Below are 20,790 nucleotides of genomic sequence, written 5' to 3'. Positions count from 1 at the left end.
CCTCCACTTATTAAGGAAATAACTTGGGCCCTCTTGTGTAGGAAAGGTCGGAAGGCCATCCAGAGGGTAGAAGCAGCAAGACCGTTTCGGGGAAGGATCCCGTCAGCGTGGCGCTCATCCCATCTCGGGGACAAAGGGTTTTGTAGGAAGAAACTACATCCACATCCAATGCGAACACTGGCTCCGTCTGTGTGCTTTCCACAAATTATCCCACAGACCATCCAGTGCCACCTATGCTTGTCCCGCAGATTCTCAGAAAAATCCTCTGACCCCCCCAGCATCCTCCTTTGGCCTTCCATCATTCTGCTCGTCCCTGCAGACGGTCTGATCTTCTCTCTGCCAAACACGTAGCTGGGCTGCCAAAACTCCGCTGAGAACCTACAGGAAGATCCTGGGTGGTGTTGCAGGGAAGGGGGTGGGCGAGGACCAAGTGCTGGCCCCTCCCTCTTCCTGCTATTGTGTCCCAGACACACTCCCTGACCTTCTTGCTGGTTCTGTGCTGGCCGAACACAGACAAGTTCCGTTTCAGCTCTAGACTTGTACCTGGGGAATGCATGCAGCTGGGTGTGTCTTCTCTTTAGCGATTCCTTTTTCTTTTTTTTTTTTTTTCATTCTTTCAATATCAGTCAGTTGCTTGAATGCTGCCGAGGTTTAACCTCCATGCAGAGCAGCAGGGGCCTCGAGGAATTCTGATCGTCTGATCTGCTTTTCCGCAATTGCGTTGTCACTGTTTTATTGACTTTTGAAAGCCCTATTTTTGACTTCCCTTCCCCTCAACTGGGGAACTTTCTTGAAGGTCCAGTGAGTCCAGCCATATTTTTTCCTAGGTTTATTACTTAAGAAAAACATTGAGAGTTAAGGCCACCAAGTTCCTCACCCTCCCCAGAGCCTTGGGTTTCGAAAGGTCCAGAAAACATCAAGAGAACCCACCAACTGCCTGGTAGCTTGGCATCAAAATCTCTTTGGCAAAGAAAGGACCAAAGAACGCATTCACAGCAAGGCAGAAAGAGGCAAGGCAGAAAGAGGCAAGGCATACCCCAAGGCTACTTTCCTTGAGGTTAACGCAGACAGGGGTCTGTTCTCTGGAACCTTCCGGGGGTTCCTGTATTCGGGGAAGATGTTGTGGCGACAGCAGCACCCATTGATCCCCCCGCCCCCCTTTTAAATTCTGTTCTATAAAGAGCCCAGTGTGCTGGAAAAAACACCGCTTTCATGTGGCTTGGAAACCAGGCGTGTTCTGGAGCAGACAAGATCTGGACCACTGGCTGACCGTCACAATCAATGCAAACTTATCAACAATCGCTCCTGGGCCCTCTCTCTCTGCTTCACTGAAGGACTCCAGGAGGCTGTGGTCTGCCTGCGCCTGCCCTGCACACCTGCACCCACGTCGAAGGATGGAGTCTAGGCCTTAAGGGAGTCACATGGGCCTTGGCGTTTGAGCCTCAGGTGACCCATCTGTAAGCTGGGATGATCAGATCCACATTCTTCCAGGGACCTCCTTGAGGAACAGATAGAACAATGCAGTGAACCCTTTTTCAAAGTATTGCATTTGCCATGTCAGGAAGGCACTCTGGGGAAAAGCTAAACACACAAGTCCTTCTGGGTATTGTGAAGGGAGAACAGAAAAGTCTAAGACATGGGCTGGGCCTCTCATGGTGGCTCAGGGGGGCTGAGAACCTACAGGAAGATCCCGGGTGGTATTGCAGGGAAGGGGGCCTCTCGTGGTGGCTCTGGGGGGCTGCCCATGGTAGAGGGAGAAACACATGACTCCCCCAGCTGATCCACACAGGGGAAGCCTCCTGGGCACACATATAGCCCGTCCTCAGCACATCCTCACCCTGGGGCTGGGTGCACGGTATGTATGTCCATTTAGAGCAAGCTGGTGTTGTGGTCAACTGTCCCCTTTAAGGTTGCTTTAAGCTGTGTCATCTTGATGCTTGGCGACTTGGGGTACATTTCATAATCTCTCTGTGCCTCCGTTTCCCTGTCAGATTGTTCACGCTAAGGTCCACCTTCTGGGGTTGCTGGAAAGCTCAAAGGAGGGACAGAGTTTGGAGCCCGGGAGGTGCACAGAAGTTCTTGCTGCTGCGGTCCTGCTGTGCGTGTGCAGGGTTTTGGCCTCTCCTGCTGAGATGGGTGCATCTTGGGACTCCCAGAGCACATCCTGGATGTTTGTCTGCTGGACACCCCCGCCCTGCCTCGGGGGAGTTCTAGGGGCCCAGCAGAGCTTGCAGATAGGTCCCCCTGTGTGGCTTGCTAGAAGAGTGCCAGAGCTGGAGGGAGACCCTGTTTAATGGACAGGGAGGGGTCGATGCCGGGAGGAGAGGTTCTTCCAGGTTCCCAGGGCAGATGGATCCAGGCAGAGCCAAGCTGCATGGGGCCCTGGTAGGACCCCAGGGCGCACGGCCCTTTTGTCTGCGTGCAGCACCCTCCCCTAGGCTCCCATCCATCCTGAGCTTTGGGGACCATGTGCTGTCCATAGAACACACGCCACGTGTTTAGTAGATGGGAAGCCAAGGCCCAGGGAGGGGATGAATGACTTGGGGAAAGTCACGTGGCGGGTTTCCATGCCCCGACTCCTAAGCGGTGTTCCTGCTGCTCTACCAGGGTTTTTGAGAATCCCAGGCTCTGTGTCCCCTCGCTCTCCCGGTGACAGGTTAACAGCTCTCACGTGGCCTCATTGCCTGAAATGCCTCTGCCCGCTGCCTTCCCAGTCCCCGAGGTCACCTATGTCCCTCCTCTGGACAAATCTCAGTCTTGGCTTCCCTGGAACCCATGAAGTCCAGCTAATTGCTGACTGACTCCTGGGTCTGTTGAACTGGAAAGGTATTTGCCCGCACCCCTTGGGCCTTTGTTACTCATTGACCTGTGTGATGGTGCATTGGGTCTGATTGCTGGAAACCCATGTGGCACCTGCTGAAGCTCTTCTCTGTGTCCCCTGCTTGCTGGGCCACTCGGGGACTAAGAATGTATAAAACATAGTCTTGTGTCCCCACAGATGTCCACGGTCTCTGAGGCAACCAGAAAAGTGCACTGATTAATTAAGCAGCTATTTGCCACATTCTGTGTGCCATAGTTTCATTTAAGCCCCGCTGCTACTCACTGGGAACAGGAGTTGTTATGCCCATTTTATAGATGAGCAGACTGAGGCTCAGAGTTTAGATCACAGAGCCAATCAATGGTGATGCCCAGGTCTGACCCTCAAGTCTCCCTGCCTAGCTCGTGGCTACCTTTCACTTCTGCGATGTTGGTTTTCTCAGAATTCCTTCTGGGCAAGTAGGTGGGAGAGGAAAATGTGGTATAAACCAGTCTGGCAGCTGGCCTTGTGACCTGGAGCCCCGTTTTGGGCACGGAATGGGGTTTTAGCAGAAGGAGGCCTGTCCCAACCTCATTTCCTGTCTGGAGCCGCTTCCTTCTGTGCTGAGACACAGTTGGCAGGTATGGCCCCAACCCCATGCTGCAGGGTGGCTGGGAATCGGACTCCTGGGCTCCCACCCCTGTGCCCTGCGCGGCCTGGCCCTGTCACCCCCTGTCCATTGCATGATTGCCTCAGCCCTTTTCAGTCCGACACTGCGCTGGGACTTTTCAGGAGGCCGTGGAGAAGGGCAGGGACGGGCATCCAACGCTCGGCCTCAGGTGCAGGGAGAGAGCTTGCTGAGCCAAGTTGGGCCTCAGGTCGGCTGTGGGGAGTGACCCTGGTGTGACCCTCCGAGTGGCACCTGGTGGGGGCGGGGGCACCAGCCAGAGCACCCAAATCAGGTCCCCTCCCATCGGTCCCTGACTTGTCACATAGAGTTGTCAACGGAGCTATCAGGGGTCCTTTCTCTCTCTGCTCAGTGCCTGCATGAGAACCTACTGTACGGGAAAGCCATCTCCGAGTAAATCACCGTACAGTCCACGCTTGTTGGAACTCAGATGGTCTTTGAGGGCTAGTCTTGCCGGGGGGTGGTGGCAGATGATAGGAAGGGGGGGCCCGAGGGGCTGCTGGGAGATGTCCCTGGCTTCACCCAAAGCACGTCAGCTTTCTTCTTAAAGACAATCAATTTTTATGTACTGAACTTCCTTGTAAGGTTTCCTTTAGGCAAACAGCTTCTGAACCAAAAGTTTGCGAAGTTTTTGGATTGAGGCGACAGAGACAGGGTGAGGGCTGGCCTCAAGTGGCCTAAGTCGGCGGAGCTGGGTGCCAAGCAGGCTGTCTTCTTGCTCCTCCAGTAGCGCAGGGAGGGCGGTGGGGGGCATGGGGAGGGGGAAGGTTCAAGGTGCACCTTCTGCAGCCCATTTGGGCAGCCTCGGTTATTGCGGGCAGTGACCTAGATGGAGGCCACGGCCAACTCTTCCTGTTGGGACATTTGCAGTTACGGCTATCAGCTACAGGCTGCCCCGGGCCTGCAGGCACCCCCCTGCCCCGGACAAGAAGAACTGGAGCGTCCCTCTGCTTTATCTGGTCTCCCTGCAGACCTCGGCGTCCTGGGGACCTCACTAGCTGCTTCTTGGTCTAGGCCAGGGTGTCTCAGCCTCTTCCCTACTGGGACCAGATAATTCTGCTGCGGGAGCATCTTGTGCGCTGTGGGATGATTAACAGCTGCCCTGGCCTCCACCCACTAGATGCCAGTAGCATCGCCCAGTCACGATGATCAAGAACGTCTCCATAAAAAAAAAAAAAAAAAAAAAAGAATGTCTCCAGACAGCGCCAAATGGAGGGGGGGAAGAATCACCCTCGTTTAGACAAACACCGGGAGAGCTCTCCGTGGGCTCCGCCCTGAGCCTCCCCAAGGCCCTGAGCACATGGAGGGCGGCGCCCTCACCCAACCCGCCCAAAGCAGCGATTCTCAAATGCTGATGTTCAAGGGATTCGTGCCAGTTTTCAACCCACTGTCTCTTGGGGTCTGGGAAGCTGGGTTGTCGGAAGGAAAAGAAGGCGTGGAGTAAAGAGATGTCTCTGGGAGCATGTTCGGGAAGCCAGGAAGGTTGGACTTGAACTATTTCTTGTTCTGAAAGAGAATGAGGGGGCAGGTAGAGGCCAACAGTCTAGTGGGATCATGGCACCTGGCAGCCAAGGAGACCTGAGCACACCGGGCTGAACTGCAGTCTGGGATGAGCCCTTATAAATGTAGACCTGTTTTCACAGTGTTTCACTCTTGTGGTCTGGTGATCATGTAAGAGTGAATTTACGTACAAACATTGCTCTGAAGCTGCACGAAAGCCGTTCATCTGTCTATTCAACAAGCGAGTTGAGGCCCGACTTTGTACCTGGCTGTGATGCTGGGAGCTACAGGTAGGGAAGGGAAGGGGCCGGGTAGGCTACCTGTCCACAGGGGGCTGAAGGAGGCCTGCCCGGGCCCGCGCAGGGGGTAGCGGGAGACCCCAACTTCATCCCTGGCTTCTGAAGGAGCCCCTGTGAAATGGAAAGTCCTTGCCCTCTGAGCACGAACGGTGGCGTTGCCAGAGCCCCGGGCTTCTGGAAGTCTCCCTGCGCTGTGTAGGCGAGGTGTCCCACGGCCAGGGTCTCGGGACCACGAACACGCTGAGTTAGCAAGGCCGACAGACCTTGGCTTTTCATGCCTCCTGCTTCCAAGCTGGCAGCTGCCCAGCAATGTTCACAAATATAAAACCGACTTTGTTTTCAGAATGTTCTGGAGCCTGGACTCCAAAGGCTGCATAAAGGCATTCTTGTGGGGCTGGTTATCTGCTGGGGAAAATCGTGCCGGGGCCCCAGACCCGAGCGTCCCAGGGGATCTGCCCACGGAATGCCATGTACGGCGGCGCAGGGCTGGGGACCGGGTGGCCCCTGCTCTGTCGCCCGCTGACCTCCGAGAGGTGTGTCATAAAGAGGGCTCTTCTGGGTTCGGGGAGCTGGATCTTCAGAGGAGCCCTGGGCTGGAAGTTCAGAGACTTGCATTCTCTCTCTGGCTGTTAACGTCTGCGGGGAGCTTGGGGCGAGGTCCCCATCCTGGAAAGGAGCAGCGTGAGGGCCGAGGTCAGGCGGCTTTTCACCAAGTACCCGACGCGGAAGGTCTGGGTCTGTGACCTGAGGGTCCCTGGCCTCCTCCTGTCACTTACTTCTTCACCCTGTCTCGTCGGCCTCTGCCTGCAGCACGGAACCCTCATTCTGGACTCTCTGTGCCTCACCCCGGTACTGGTGGGCGCTTCGTTCTCCCAGTTTGACTATTCATCCGTAACAAGAAACGTTTATGCCACCAGGTCCTTGATTAGGCAACCAGGTGTGCGCTCAGTAACTGTCACCGCCCAAGCCTCGCTCCCCAGGGAGTCGATTATGGTGGCATTTCCGCCGCCCGAGCTCTGCTCAGCTTAGCTCCTTTGGTTCTTCTGCACTTGCCTGGGCGTCAGAGCCAAGGAGGACCTCTTCTGCCGCACCCCGATCTCTGCCCGCACCCCGACCCTCCCCACCCCTGCTCTCCCACCCCTGCTCTGGTTCATGCAGTGCTTTTTGCCTCGAAAGTCCTTTTTCTTTCAAAATCCTCCTGAGTGGTCAGTGTCAGACCCCTTGGCGTGAGGTGTTCCCTGCCTCCTGCCCCTCTCCCCCACAGCATGGAGCAGAGTGCCCTGGACAGAGCTGGACACGGGGGCGTCTGCGTGGCCGCCCCTCTGTTGGGGCCCCTCTCGTTTGAGGAGGAAGAAGGAGGAAGCTAGTGCCACGCCTGCCTGTGGCGGGCCTCTGCGACCTTCTGCCCCCTTTCGGTCGTCAAGCTGGGGCTGCCTGACTTTGGGCTTGGAGATGTGGGTCTCCTTCTAAAATGCAGGGAGAAACGTCTTCGGTGTGGTGGGTGGTCTTGGACTGGGTGTGAGGGCCTGGTTTTGAGTGTAGATGCGTCCGTAAGCCTCAGTTTCCCATCCTAGGAAATCTACTCCCCTCCCCTGGGTCCCCAAGAGTGGGATGGGATGGGGTGGTGGGTAGGACGTAGGAGCTGCTGGGCTGTGCAAGTGAAGGCTTGCTCCCTGGCCTCAGATTTGCTCCTTTCTGAAAACATGTCCCAGCAGGAAGCGCTAACCTCCTGGTCTCTGTCCCTTTGTAGGCAGGTGACAGCAGGGACATGTCTCGGGAGCTGCAGGACGTGGACCTCGCTGAGGTGAAGCCTTTGGTGGAGAAAGGAGAGGTGAGTGGAGATGCCCCTGGCTAACCCCATCCCATGCCCACTCGTACACAGGCATACGTGTGTGCACAATGGGAACACGCGTGCATGTACACTGCCACGTGTGTATACATGCACACACACGCACATGCCCACTGCTTCCTGGTTTCCACAGGTCACCTTTTCCAGGGATGGAAAGGGACAAGAAGTACCAGTTCAAGTCCCAGCTTGGCTCCCGAGTGCTAAGGCACTGTGGCCAGGCCTCTCACCCACCGCTGGCTTTTCTGCCCTCTCCTCACTGATCTCATTTGTGAAGTAAGGACATTGAACCAGAGTTGTCACCTCCACCTCTGGCATCCTGTGGTTCTAAAACCTGCAGCATGAAGCCCGTTGTCCATCGACTCTGTCTGCCCCATAGCTTAGAGGTTAAGGCCACATACACTGGGACCAGACTCTCTACGTTCAGATCCTGCCTGTGACACCCTGCAGCTTTGTGACCACCGGCAAATCCTTCAACCTCTTTGTGCTCCAGGCCCCCAACTTTAAAAAACAGTGACACTAGGACTTATGGCATGGGACCAGGGTGAGGATAGAGTGGGTTAATTCATGTGGAGCCGTTAGAACCCTGTCCGCCCTGAAGGGGACCAGCTTTGCTCATGAGCTCTTGTTGCTACAATTATTACCATCTTTTTGGGCAAACCTTTCAGGTCGACAAGGCCTCCCTGTTGGAAACAGAAGCCCCTGCCCTACAGCCCAGCCTGGCATGATCCATCCTGGACCGGCTGTGGATGGATGTGAAAAGGCTTTTCATTTACATAGTTGACGCTGTATTTTTAAACTATGTTCGTGTCCCAGTTCTCACGGAGCCTCACAACGGCCGGTGATGAGACACCTTTTTTTAAAATGTAAAGCTCAGCTTCAAAAGTGCAGTTACTCTGAGGTCAACTCAGTGCTTTTGAAAGTAATAATTAGCATGCCTGAGCCACGTCCTGTGTGCCTGTCTCTGGGCCAGTCACACTTCATGGATTTTCTCCTGCTAAACGGAAGGATAAGGCTGTGGTTGATTAGAAACTAGGTTCATTGATTGTTCCCATTTTACAGAAGAGGAAGCTGAGTCTCCAGGAGGTTAATTTGTCCTCTTGGGTCGGTCACATGGTTACAAAATGTGGGGCTTGGAGCCAAGCTCAGGCCAGCTGCCGCTGGAATGGGCTTATGACTCTGCTAGTGGCTGCTCTGTTTTAGGTCCATTAGTTCATGGACTTTTCATTATGAAAGTGGGAGGCAACTTTCTATTTCCCATTATATAGATGAGGAAACTGGTCTTGTTGGGAAGGGAATTGCCCAAGTTCATTTGGATATAGGTGACACAGCTAGTATTAGAAGCCAGGCCAGGCGAAGCTGCAGAATGCTTGAGATCATTCCCATGCTAGGGGTCTGCAAACATCTGCTATAAAGGGCCAGATGGTAATATCTTAGGCTTTGAGGACCACATGGTCTCTGTTGTAACTACTCAGTTTTAGAGTTACGGCATGAAAGCAGCCCTAGACAATATGTAAGCAAATGGGCTTGCTGTGTTCCAATAAAACTTTATTTACAAAAAAAAGGTGGAGGAATGGGGAGGGCCGTAGTTTGCCAACTATACTACTATTCACTATTCATGCTGCAAATCCATTTCCTCTTCTGTCTGAATCTTTGACACAGTATTGAAAAGCAAACAAACATACAAGAAAAAAAACAACCCCTAGGCGATACAAATACGTATCAACATATTCTTATCCCTTTTGAAAAACCACATGAAATAGTATACCATGCTTTCCTTTATTTACTTAACCACTTACGATGGAGACCTTTCCAACGTCAGTCCATAGAGCACTTGCTTCTGTCTTTCCAGTGTCACAGTGTTCCACCACATTTATTTGACCAGTGCCCTGTATGTGGACACTTGGGTCCACATTGCCATTACCAACAGTGCGGCAGGATGTTCATACACTCGTTGGATCTTACATGTACCTCATTTCATACACATGCAGGTGCAGCTCTAAGGTAAACTCCCCAAGTGGCATCGCTGAGTGCAAGGGTAAATGCATTTTTAAACACAGCATTTATATATTTTAGGCAGCACAGCGCTACCCTTGGAAAATTTTACTTCTCAAACAAACGTCTAAAAGGTTGTCAACCCCAGGTTACATGTCAGCCTGTCTCTAAGTAGATATTGACCCTTTCTTTCAAGGTTTAGATGGAAGTAAACCTTCCAGTTCCTTAGATTGACTCAGCAAAGCGTTTTTAATTAGGTTTGCTATCGGGAAGTTCTTCCCGATGTCTGTCCTCAATCTCGATGACCTCTGCACTCTTGTTAGCATATTGAAGGTTAGGGTTGTTCAGAATAGCTTTTCTACTCCCTCCTAGCAACACACACACACACACACACACACGAAGTATTTTTGGCCACATTTGCTTCCACCTGAATTTATCAAACTCCCTAATGTTCTTAACCCCAGCCCCAGGGGGTGTGAAGCTAGTTTAATCTCTCTCAGCAGGCGGCTGTTACAATCTTATCTTCCAACCCCTGGCTGTCCCAAGGGGTCCTCCTTCCCCTTCCATCACCTCTTTTGCCTTTTGCTCTGCTGAGCGGTTTTCTTTCATGGTGGGTAGTGGTGGGTCTAGCTGGGCCTCCGCTTTCAGGGGGTGTTTGAACTCCATCTCTGAGCTGAGAGGAAAGCATGCCAGTAACATCTCTTGGAAACTTTGGCCCAGGGTGGCTCCAGCTTCAACTCTGAGCTGTACTTTCACTGCTACCCAGGGGACAAGGGCCCCTTTCCTGTCTTCCTGGGCTTGGCCTGCCAGTGTCAGCTCTGGTAAAAGATGGAGTTTGGGCTGGACACTCAGAATTGTTGGATTGAGGGAAATGCTCTGTTCTCCTCTTCCACCCATGAGAGATTGGACTTTAATCTAGACGATAGGCTGTCGTGGAAGAAATTTAAAGGCAGTAACATGGTCAGGTTTGAGCTTTAAAAGTATAGCACATAGGTGGAGACAGAGATCAGTTAATAGGCAATTACAGTCCTGTATCTCTCAAGCTTGTGGTCAGCTTAGACCTTCAGATCTTTTTTCGCTAAGGCTGCAGTCAAAAAGGAATCCATCTACTGTGTCTACTTTTCTGCTGGACTGCTATTCTTTGAGATGAAAAGTCTGTCTCTGTAAGGCATTAGAGAGGCCCCACAGAGGACATAGGGTAGATATAACAGACTCAGGGCATGGAGAGGTCCGTGTGTTCTGACATTATTTCTCTGCTCTGGGAAACTGATGAAACTGACCATGTCTCTTGTCTTTCCACAGACCATCACTGGCCTCCTGCAAGAGTTTGATGTTCAGGCAAGTAGAAGACGTGGCTTCCCTTCCCCCTTTCCTACTCTGTCTTCTCTCTTTTCCTCTTTCTTCCATTGGTTAGATCAGTGTTCAGATGTTAGGGGTAAGGGGAGAGAAGGAAGTGGCCTCAGCTGATTCCCCACACTCAGCTTCTCTCCCCGGAGAGAAGCGTGTTTGAGTTCTGGCCAAGGGCGTAGGAGCCAGTTACCCCCTGTGAAAGCAGGACAGATATCCAGCCCCCTTCAACCCTGCAGAGCGGGGCCGAGCTGTGGGGCGTGTGTGGAGGGAATGGCAAGACACTGAGTGGGCTTGGGACCCTGCGATGGGAGGGAATGGAGGAAGCAGAGGCTTGACGTTCTTGGCTGTGCCTGGGAAAGTGAAACCAGCCTTCTCTGTGGTTTTCTGGCTCCATCTCTGCTCCAGGTTGACATGAGAGCTAGGTGGGAGGTGCATCTGAAGGTCTGTCCAAGAACAAGTTTTGGGGAGAGTGGGTTGGCCTCTCATGGCCCAGGGGTGGGTCAGAACCTCAGGAACTGTAAATCCTGGACTCATTATCCCAAAGCTGCATGGGCCCCATGCCGTGCCAGGTGCTGGGGGTAGAGCCGGAAGCCTGAGCACATCCGGGTCTTGTGGGCTTCCCGGAGAAGACAGGACCGGAGAGAGACCAGATGCAGGCCGTCACGCTCACCTGGACCTCTGCCTGCACATCACACAGGTGCCCGGGCTTCTGGCCCATTCTGAGCCCTGCGTCTCCATCATACCTTTCACCCCCTTCCCCCCCAAATAGCTCACTCATCCTCCTGAATCTCGTATTTCAACGATCGGCCCACCATCCACCAGAGGCTGGGAATCTTGGCGTTGTCTTTGGAAGGAAGGGGAAAGAGGGAGAGGGGTTGGAAACGTCGGCTGGGGTGAAATCAGGGAGGTGAATGTGCGAAGATCACACTCAAGGTGTGTGGGCCTTAGTGCACTTATGCGTCATCCTGGCTATACCTGGAGACCCCCCTGACCCGCGCCCGTGGAACCCACAGGGTGTGTCCGAGGTGTTGGTTTCTGTGCGGCCGTTTGTTCTCTGAGGCCAACACATCCTACTGTGTAACACTGACTTGTTTAGAGCACACTTATTACACCACCATTGTGCACCAGGCCCTGGACATCCAGACATGTGACACCTGAACTCTGCAGGGGATGCCCCACTGAACCCCAGCAGCGCTATGCAGTCGGGATTGCTGTCTCCATTCTTAAAGCTGGGGAAACAGGCTCAGAGGTTAAGCGTGCCTGGCCCTCAGTTGCACGGCTAGACAGTGCCCGGTGTGATTTGACCATGAAACCTGCTTTTACAGCCCCCTAGCAGCGTCTGTGTCAGGGCCAAGAGCAGGCAGCCTGAGCAAGGGTTAGCAGCCGTCACGTGCCCTTTACTTAAGAGCGGTGCTGGCTTGGCTTGAAGGCGACTCCGTGAGCTGGCAGGGTTGCCGCCTGCCCGAGGGAGGTCCTTCCAGCCTGGGGCCCTCTCGCCTCCCTCACTGTCAGTGGGCGTCTGGGGCAGTCTGCAGGGACAGCTCAGGCTGGGACAGGTCATTTCCACCCCAGGGGTTTGTGATTAAAAGCAGCTGAGCCTGGAGATGCCCTCTCACCCCCCGGGAGCAGCTCTCTGACTCATCAGCCCTGGGTTTATAGCATCACTGCTGTCCCAGCCTCTCGGTGCATCTGCAGTGGATGAACTCAGATCAGGGCTGGCATCTCCCCATTTTATGAATGAGGAAACTGAGCCACCCAGACGGTGGAACTTGCCACAGTCAGGCCACAGCTGAGATGTCATGGCATCTTGGACAAAAGCATCTTTTTTCCCCCCTTTTTTGAGTCAGGCCAACGGGATTTAATTCTAGCGGACCCTTTCAAGGTGTGTGCCCTTGAACAAGTTACTCAGCTCTTCTGAGCCTCCCTTACCCTCCATCTGTAAATTTAATAAAACAGTAAGAACGACTGATTTGGAGCGCTTACTGTGTGCCAGGCGCTGTTCTAGGCAGGCCGCCTTTGCTTTAATTTAATTTAATTAAGTGCACGCATTTACTCTTTGCGAGAGCCCTGGGCGTGGGTTCTGGTATCGCCTTATTGCAGGTGAGTGGTGCCCCCAGGTCATGCAGACAGGGAGGCCCCCCCCCGACTTCCGGGCCCCTCCCCATCTCTCCTGGCTGTAACTCAGACACCAGTGCCGTTCACAGCGGCGCTTACTGCTTAGAAAGCAGAGGCCACACTCTCTGCAAGAAGGCAGGTCATAGGCATGGATGGACATGTGGAAGCGACCCTTAGACTCCGGGGTCTGGGAATCCCCTGAGCCACCAGCTCCCCCCTGCACATGTCCCCGGGGGTGGGAGGAAACGTGGTCAGACCTCCAGGCACACTTTCTCCTCTGGGGTCACTGCTGGTGGGGGCTCAGCGGGGTGGTGTTGACTGAGCCTGCAGCCCTACTAGAGCTGGAAGCCAGGCCACCCGGTGGGCTCAGCCCACCTTTGTGCAGAAGAACAGAGAGGGACCTGGGATGGGTAGGACTAGGGCAGCTCCCTGGGTCCAAGACTGAGAGGAGGCAGGGCTATGAGTAGCTCAGGCCCAGGACAATGGCTAGTCACTCAGCCCCACCCATCGCCGACCGACCATGTCTGGTTTGTTCGTCCCACTGTGACTCAGACTGTCAGCTCCCTGCACCTTCTAGGCCATCAAAGGTTGGGGGACCCGAACCCATCACTTCACTGGCTGTATCGGCACCCAGAATACAGACCTCAGTCTTCAAGGAGCGCTTGGTCTCATGGGACATGGCCTCTGGTTCTACTCTGTTATACTTGTTTAAGAAGAAGAGAGTCAGGGTTCGGAAGCCACTTGCCTGAGGTCCCCTGCAGTGACAGGAAGGTGGCACCAGACCCCGGGCCTTGCCTCTTCCAGCCCTGAGAGCTTCTCGTTCTGCCCACGCCTGATGAGGCTGGTTTAATGGTGCTTCCTGCGAGCCAGGCCGTGTGCTAAGGGCTTCCCGGCCAATATCTCATTTAACTCCTCAACAACAGCATAAGCAGAGATACCGTTATCTTCATCGTTCAGATGGGGAAACTGAGGCCGGAGGCTGGGACTGGGTATCCCACGCAGGTCTGTCGGAGCGGGAAGGAAGCCCGTGCTCTTACTGTGCCGTTCACGGGCCGAGGTCTCTGCCTCTCCCATCCCCGGGCCAGAGCTCCCCCGCTGGTCTCTTGTCTCACAGGACACTGGGTACATGGGGGTGCTCTGGGAAAGTGGGAGGTGAATAGGTTGTCTCCAGGGGTCCCAGGTTTGGCTCACCCAGCCCCTCAGTTTACACCTGGGGAAACTGAAGGACAGAGAAAGAGGGGAATCGTTTGTCCAGGCTTGTGAGGTGCGGGCAGCTGAGGGTGATGACATCTGATCCTCTGTCTGGTTGTTTCCCACCCTCCTGAGAACAGGGAGAGACGAGTGACAGGGCAGTAGAGCTGCAAAGATGCAGCAGCCGTGGCAGCCGCGGCCCTGGCTGTTCGATGGGCTCTGGGGGCTGTGAAGCTTGAATGGCAGCCCCAGGGGCTGGCTGATCATTCGGGGCTGGGCTGGGCGGGGCTCCGGGCAGGGAGACTAACGTACTTTCTCTGTCACTGAAATGTCAGCTCTCGGTCCCGCTCCCGCCACCGAAGCAGCCATCCCCTCTGTGGTTTCGTCTTCCTGCAGCAGCCTTTTGATGTCCCTCCTCCCCAAGGTCAAGGCCACAGATTCAACCAGACTCGAGAGCCGGGTTTGCCCTTTCTTGGCTGTTTGACCCAGAGCAAGATGCTTCACCTCCCTTCAGCCTCAGTTTCCTCATCTGTGAAATGGGGAAATTCGCTCCAGCCTTGTGTAGAGAGGACAGTGACAGAGGGGAGCCCTGATGTGATGTTTCCCAATCAGTATTGGTCCAATAACACACCTGCTCTACCAACTGTATCATGAAGTTCTTCCAATTTTTATTTTTGTGTGTGTGGTGAAACACATACAACATAAAATTGACCATCCTAACCATTTTTAAGTGTCCACACTCCAGTGGCATGAAGTACATTCATAATACAGTGCAACCATTCCTTCCATCCATCTCAGCACTCTTTCTTTTCTAAAAAAATTTTTTAAATTAATTTTTTTATTGAAGTATAGTTGATTTACAAAATTGCATTAATTTCTGCTGCACAGCAAAGAGACTCAGTTACACAAGTTTATACACTCCTTTATTATATTCTTTTCCATTATGGTTTATCCCGGGATATTGAATAGAGTTCCCTGTGCCCTACAGTAGGACCTTGGTGTTTATCGATTCTATATGTAATAGTTTATATCTACTAACCCCAAACTCCCAGTCCATCCCTCCCCCACCCCCTTCCCATTGGCAACCTCCAGAACTCTTTCCATCTGGCAAAACTGTAACTCTGTCCCCATGAAACACTAATTCCCCATTCCCCTCCACCCAGCCTCTGGCAACCATCATTCTACTTTCCGTTTCTAAGAATTTAATTACTCTAAGTAGCTCACGTAAGTGGCATCACACAGTGTTCGTCCTTTTGTGATTGGCTTCTTTCACCTAATGTCACGTGAGAGAAGTTTCATCCAGGCTGTAGCCTGTGTCAGAATGTCTTTCCTTTTGAAGGCTGAATAATACTCCTCTATATGTCTAGACCGAATTTTAATTATCCTTTCATCTACCAGTGGACACTTGGGTTGCTTCCACCCTTCTGCTGCTATGAATAGCACTGCTGTGATCATGGGTGTGCAACACCTGTCCAAGACTCTGCTTTTAGTCCTTTTGGGTGTGTACCCAAAGTGGAATTGTTGGGTCCTATGGTTATTGTAGATTGCTAAAATTTTGGTCATTCAAGAAACCTGGAAAACGTAGTTTATCTCTTCTCTGTGAAGATAATTCCTCGCTTCTGTGTCACTCTTGACGGTTTGCCAAGCACTGTTATGCGCTCCCTTCTCCGGGCACAGGTAGTAGCAAGAGCAGGGGACAGGAGTTTGGGCCCTGCGCAGGCGAACTTGAAGGTGGCTAAGGCTGGAGTGGGCGGGCTGCCACGTCCTCAACGTCAGCAGAGTGGCAACCTGAAGACCACAGAGGTTAGCCTCGGCGAGGGGCTGGGGAGGCAGGAGACGGCTCATCAACATCGTGCCCCAGCCTGGGCTGAGCCAGTGAGTCCCAGAGCTGTCCTGGGAGGTGGATGCATTTTCCCAATTGTGCATTCCTTTGTTCCTAGAACAAATGCCTGCTCTGTGTCTGGCATTGTCTTAGGTGCTGGGAACACTGGAGTGAGCCTGACAGGCAGTGAGCCCTCTTTCCAGGGGCTTCAGTTCTAAGCGAATAGCTCAGCACCATTCCCCGTGTGTTGCCCGGTTTTGCTTTCCCACTGCTCACAACGAACTGTCTTCATCTGACAGATGGAGAGCCTGAGCGCAGAGAGGTTCAGTCGCTTGCCTGAGGTCACAGGGTGGGAGAGGGGTAGGGCTAGGATTGCACCCAGCCTCCTGACTCCCTAGAAGGGGGAGGCAACACACATGAAGGATTCAGCAAAATGACAACCCCAGCTACTGTACGGGCTTGGAAGACGATGGTGCAGGTTGATGAGATGGGGCAGGTTAAGGGGTCGGGAAAGGCTTTTGGAGGAGGTGACATTGGACTGAGACCTGAGTGATTTGTGAAGTCATATGACAGGAGAAGATTAGGGACCGATCACCCATGCAGAGGCATTGGCACATGCAGAGGTCCCTCTGGCTTGGATTCTGAGTCCTCCAAGGGCGAAGTGTATTCTTCCTGGAAGCTGTTATCTTACAAATGAATCACAATATTTGAGCTGCATCCGCGTGCCGAGCGACACTTTGTCAAGGTCGTTTCCAAAAAGATCTTTGGATAAAACTATATTCATTTAGATTTGGCTACTAGATCTTGTTGACTCATGATATCTGTGAAGGTTTCCCAGATTTCCAGCAGTCTCTAAAATCGTGGGCGTGGGTCGCTGAAGGATGTCCTTCAGAGGATGCCGTGGACCGTGCTGGCTGACGTTCTCTGGGTCACGGGGCCGGGAGCAGAGACGGACAGCACCTTGGTCAGTGGTGGCTGCAGAGCGTACCAGCGCGGAGACTCTCCCACCCACCCTAACCTTGGATTCACGCGGGAGCTCCTGCAAAACGACAGTCTCCTGCCTGCTGTGGGCTTCAGCTTCTCTGAGGAGCCAGGCGGGGGCCCAGGCTTTCCCCAGGGGCTTTTGTTGAATCTTTTGGGACTTTGTACCCTCATGCCTTCTTGACAGATGAGGAAACTGAGGCTTTCCCATGGCCAGCGACTGTGCAGGGGCCGCATCGAACCCAACTCTGCCCCAGATCAGCTCTCTCAACCACGACGTGTACTGCAGTACTAGATTCTAGGTCACCTTTGCAATTTCCGTCAAAAAGGATCTGGCCAGGTAGATAATCTGACCAGTGCTATGGTGGGTTTATGTTCAAGCCCTTGAGGGGGAGCTGCTGTAAGGACCCGAGAACTGACATCCTCAACGGCAGCCCACTTTCATCTGTTCATTTAGTTGGTCCTTACGGCTCATGGAATCAGGGCCCTGTCCGGGCAGCGCTTTGGGGGTTGAGTTTAAGGAGGCTGAGCTGCCTCACTGTGTGTGTCCAAAAGCAGCCAATGTTATTTTTCGAGGAGTATTTGGTACTTCAGCATTTTGACTAAATCGGGCAGACTCGTTTCCTTTCCCAAAGTGGTCGAGAATTTTTTTTTTTTTTTGCATGAATCAAAATACACATTGTTAGCCCAGAGGTCCTCAGTGAGAAGCAGCTCCAGAGCTGCTGTCTTAGGAGACAGCTTAGCTGCCAGAGCAGATGGCATCTCGGCCTTATCTCTTCTGGCCTGACGTCACCTTAGGATGGGCAGCTCCAGAGACCCTACTTTGTCCCCCCTTGGAGAGGCTCTGGAGCCCTCAGAGCACAGAGCTGGGTGGGCGGCTGGCCTGAGGTGCTGGGGCTGCAGGAAGGAAGTGGTTTGATCTGACTCTGCAGAGAAGGTTCTGGCATCAGACTAGGCAGTTGTGTTTGCAAATCTGATGAGTGGGGAAAGTGAGAGTATTTTGGGTTCTGGTTTATTTTCTTTGGCTAGAATTCTAGAATCCAAGAATATCAGAGCTGGCAGATGCTTTATTATCCAGCCCTACCCCTTCTGCTCCAGGTGGGGAGCCACTTGGTGGAAGGCCACTGAGGGGAGGGAAGAGGTGGGAAGGGAACAAATGGGTATTTGCGTGCCCACCCGTTGTCTCAGGGCTTCCCTGCCAAGGTGGGAAATGATACTCTCCTTAGCAGATGAGAGACCAGTTTGGAGATGTTAAGAAACTCGTCAAAGGATACTATTGAGATAGTCCTAAGTTTGGTCCATCTGACTGTTAGATACATACTAAACCGTGGGAGTCGTAAGAGCTGGTGTATCTTGAGCGTCAGCTGTTTGTCAGAAACTGTGCTGCCCTCTCTTCCTGCATCATCTCATTTAATTCTCAAAACAACCCTTTAAAAGAGGTTTTGTTGCCAACCGCGCTGAAGAGACGGGGGTTTAAGGGACTTGCCCAGTGTCACACGGTGATGAGATAGATGGCAACGCTTGACTCATTGCGGAGCCAAAGGCCATATAACTGGGGTGGGGGGGAGGGCGGCGTGGGGACAGCAGAGTTGAGTCCACTGCTCGTCACTCCCCGCTCAGGGGCTGGGTAACTTCCTTTGGCCCCAAATCTCCTCTCCTTGTGCTATTTCTAATTCCTTCCACCTGGATCTTTAGTTATTTGGATGGTTTGATTTGATTCAGTTTCCATGGGAATCTGTGTTTGTGTGCTCACCAGGGATCTCTGGGCAATGAGCTGATGTTACCCACAGGCCCTCTGGGTGGAGGGGACAGAGGGGGCCGGGGCAGGAGGGGCAGTGGGCCGGAGGGTCTCCTGGGGTCTGGCTCCTGCTCTGGAGCTCCCAGTCTGGTGGAGCTGGGCCCGGGGGGACGTCTGATCCCCATTGTGTGGGTGCTGACTTTTGCGCATTTCTTTCTTGGCACACGATTGCTTCTTGTCCTCCTGCCCCCTGACTGAAGGTGGGAAGACCTCGGAGGCTTGGAAGTCCTCAACCCACCGTTTCCCACCCCCGCCTGCCCCCAGCCTCTCTTCTGAGAAAGCCGTTGGGACTTAGAGCAAACTCCGAGCGACAGATGGCAGCGGCACGCATCTGGGTCAGTGCCAAGGGAGGCTTTGCCTCTTCTGCCCTCCTCTGTGGGCTTCCTGGGAATGCCCTCCTGGTGGAGGGGACAGAGCACCTCGCCCGACAGCGTCCCCGTGATGGGGCTCCGATGGGCTTCCCAGGTCGGTCCAGCCCAGGCCATCAGGCTGACCTAGAGTAGACACACATCTCCTGGTGCTGCAAAATAGATACAGTGGACAGAAGCGGGTTCAGGTCAGCTTTCCCGCTGCTAGCCCTGCGTTCTTGGGTAGTCACCTGACTTCCTGGGGGCTTGGTCTTCTACCCTGTAAAAATGGGGGTAGTAGCACTGTCCCCAGGGTGTCACGATTGTGATGTAAACACAGCATCAGACTCAGCACACAGGCGTCCTTTGCCTCCCTCTGCTCCGGGGATGGCCCTGCTTCCACTCTTCCGCTTTTCCCTAATCCAAGAGAGACTTTCCTCCTGATTCTTTCTTGCTTGGAGAACCGCCGTCGTCACGTGGGTTCCAGCTTCCCGCTGTATTCCCAGGCTGGTACCCTTTCCCCCGCGACAGATCATTTCCTGACTATAACTCTTCTGTTTCTCCATGTGATGGCAGCGTTAAAGAAAGCTGAGAAACGGAGGGAGCTTGGCCCCTTTGAGATCTTCTTCTCTTCTAGGTGTCCCAGTGGGCCGGGTATCAGGACTCAGAGGCCCGAGGGCCGGTCCAGAATCTTAACTCTGTTTCCTGCAGCTGTGTAGCTTTGGGGGCTAGGCTTCAGCCCCGGAGGCTGACTTTTGCCATCTGTGAAATGTCTGTCCTGAGAGCACCGGGGCCAGACCTGGCTTTATGGTGTTTGTCCGGTAAGGGGATGGCTGCCCTTCTGTGCAAATACGATTGTGCGCACACGTACCGTCCCCTGTCAGTCTTCATAATCCATGTGCTCCTTACTGAATGGTCAGGACGAGACCAGTGGCTCAGCCAGGCCTCCCCTCCCCCACTGCGGGCATGGGAGATGGACCAGGAAGATGGGGGGAGGGGTTATTGCACATAAAGCTGGTGGTGGGGCAAGCCCCTGGCCTTTTCTCTGGAGCCTCTGTTCTCATGCTTTGCCTTGCTTGCCTCAGCAAGCCTTGCCTTAATGCTACGTCTGATGAGCCTAAATCAGCTTTCTTTGCCTGCTGTTGCAAAGGGCGCCCTCTGCCCTCAGGCTGTGGCTTGACCAAGGCTTGCTAGACCGAGGGGAGGGGCGGCCCAGCGCGCCAGCTGACTTAGAGCCTGGGTAAGTGTGTCATCCTCTTAGAGTCCAAAGCGTTCAGCGTCTCCCTGGGGCCTGCTGGGCAGGCGGATTATGGAGGGAGGTGCAGCAGCTGGTCTCAGAGCTCTCCTAGATCATCCAACCAGCTGCCTTAAACCCTGGGGACTAGTCCCTGTGGCTTCACAGTAATCGTCTCTGGGGTCGGCATCTGTAACAGCCAGCATGGAGGGAAACGCTGCAATTTCCAAAACACTTTCCAGTCCCTACTAAAAGTCTTGGGAGCATCTCCACAAGCAGAAGGCTTTGTTACTGACCTCATTTTACAGCTGAGGGGAGGAATTCTCAGAGAAGTCCGGTAACTTGGCCAAGGTCCCATGGTGGGTGTATCGTTAGAATTAATATCACCCAACAAACAGTGCCCTAAACAAGGAAATGGTTGATATTTTCGCTGACCCAGAAGGCCTGGTACAGCAGGCTGTGAATATCACCCAGTCTCAGACTCCTTTCAGCTTCCTGCTCTGCCACCCTGGGCGTGTAGCTTTTGTCCTCATGCTCATAAGATGGCTGCTGAATCCCTGGGCATCTCATCCATGTTCCAGGTAGTAAGCAGGTGGAAGGGTGAAAAAGAAAAATTAAAAGGCCAAGTTTGAGTCTTTAAAAGAATTCTCCTCAGAGCTGCAGCAAATTCTGCTGACATCTCATTGGCCCGAACTGAATCTTCTGACCATCCTTGGCTACAAGGGAGATGTGGAAGGAGAGAATTTCATCAGGCACATTGCTGGGAATTTTGTCGTAAAGAAGAGGACAACGAATGTCTGGGAGGCCCAGCGACATAGTCTGCCATA

General features: G+C 53.4%; 1 protein-coding gene across 1 annotated transcript in view; it reads left to right on the top strand.

Annotated features, from left to right (window-relative positions):
- Positions 1–20,790, top strand: part of NDRG1 (N-myc downstream regulated 1) — a 54,603-nt gene that overhangs the window by 5,242 nt on the left and 28,571 nt on the right. The window contains exons 2-3 of the mRNA XM_030875867.3: positions 7,035–7,115; positions 10,428–10,463. Of these exons, the coding sequence (XP_030731727.1) occupies positions 7,053–7,115; positions 10,428–10,463 (99 nt within the window). The 5' untranslated portion in view covers positions 7,035–7,052. The remainder of the gene's footprint in view (positions 1–7,034; positions 7,116–10,427; positions 10,464–20,790) is intronic.

Source organism: Globicephala melas, chromosome 17, assembly GCF_963455315.2.
Source record: "Globicephala melas chromosome 17, mGloMel1.2, whole genome shotgun sequence".
NCBI lineage: Eukaryota > Metazoa > Chordata > Mammalia > Artiodactyla > Delphinidae > Globicephala > Globicephala melas.
Note: the sequence above shows the minus strand (reverse complement) of the source record. Positions and strands in the feature narration are given on the sequence as shown.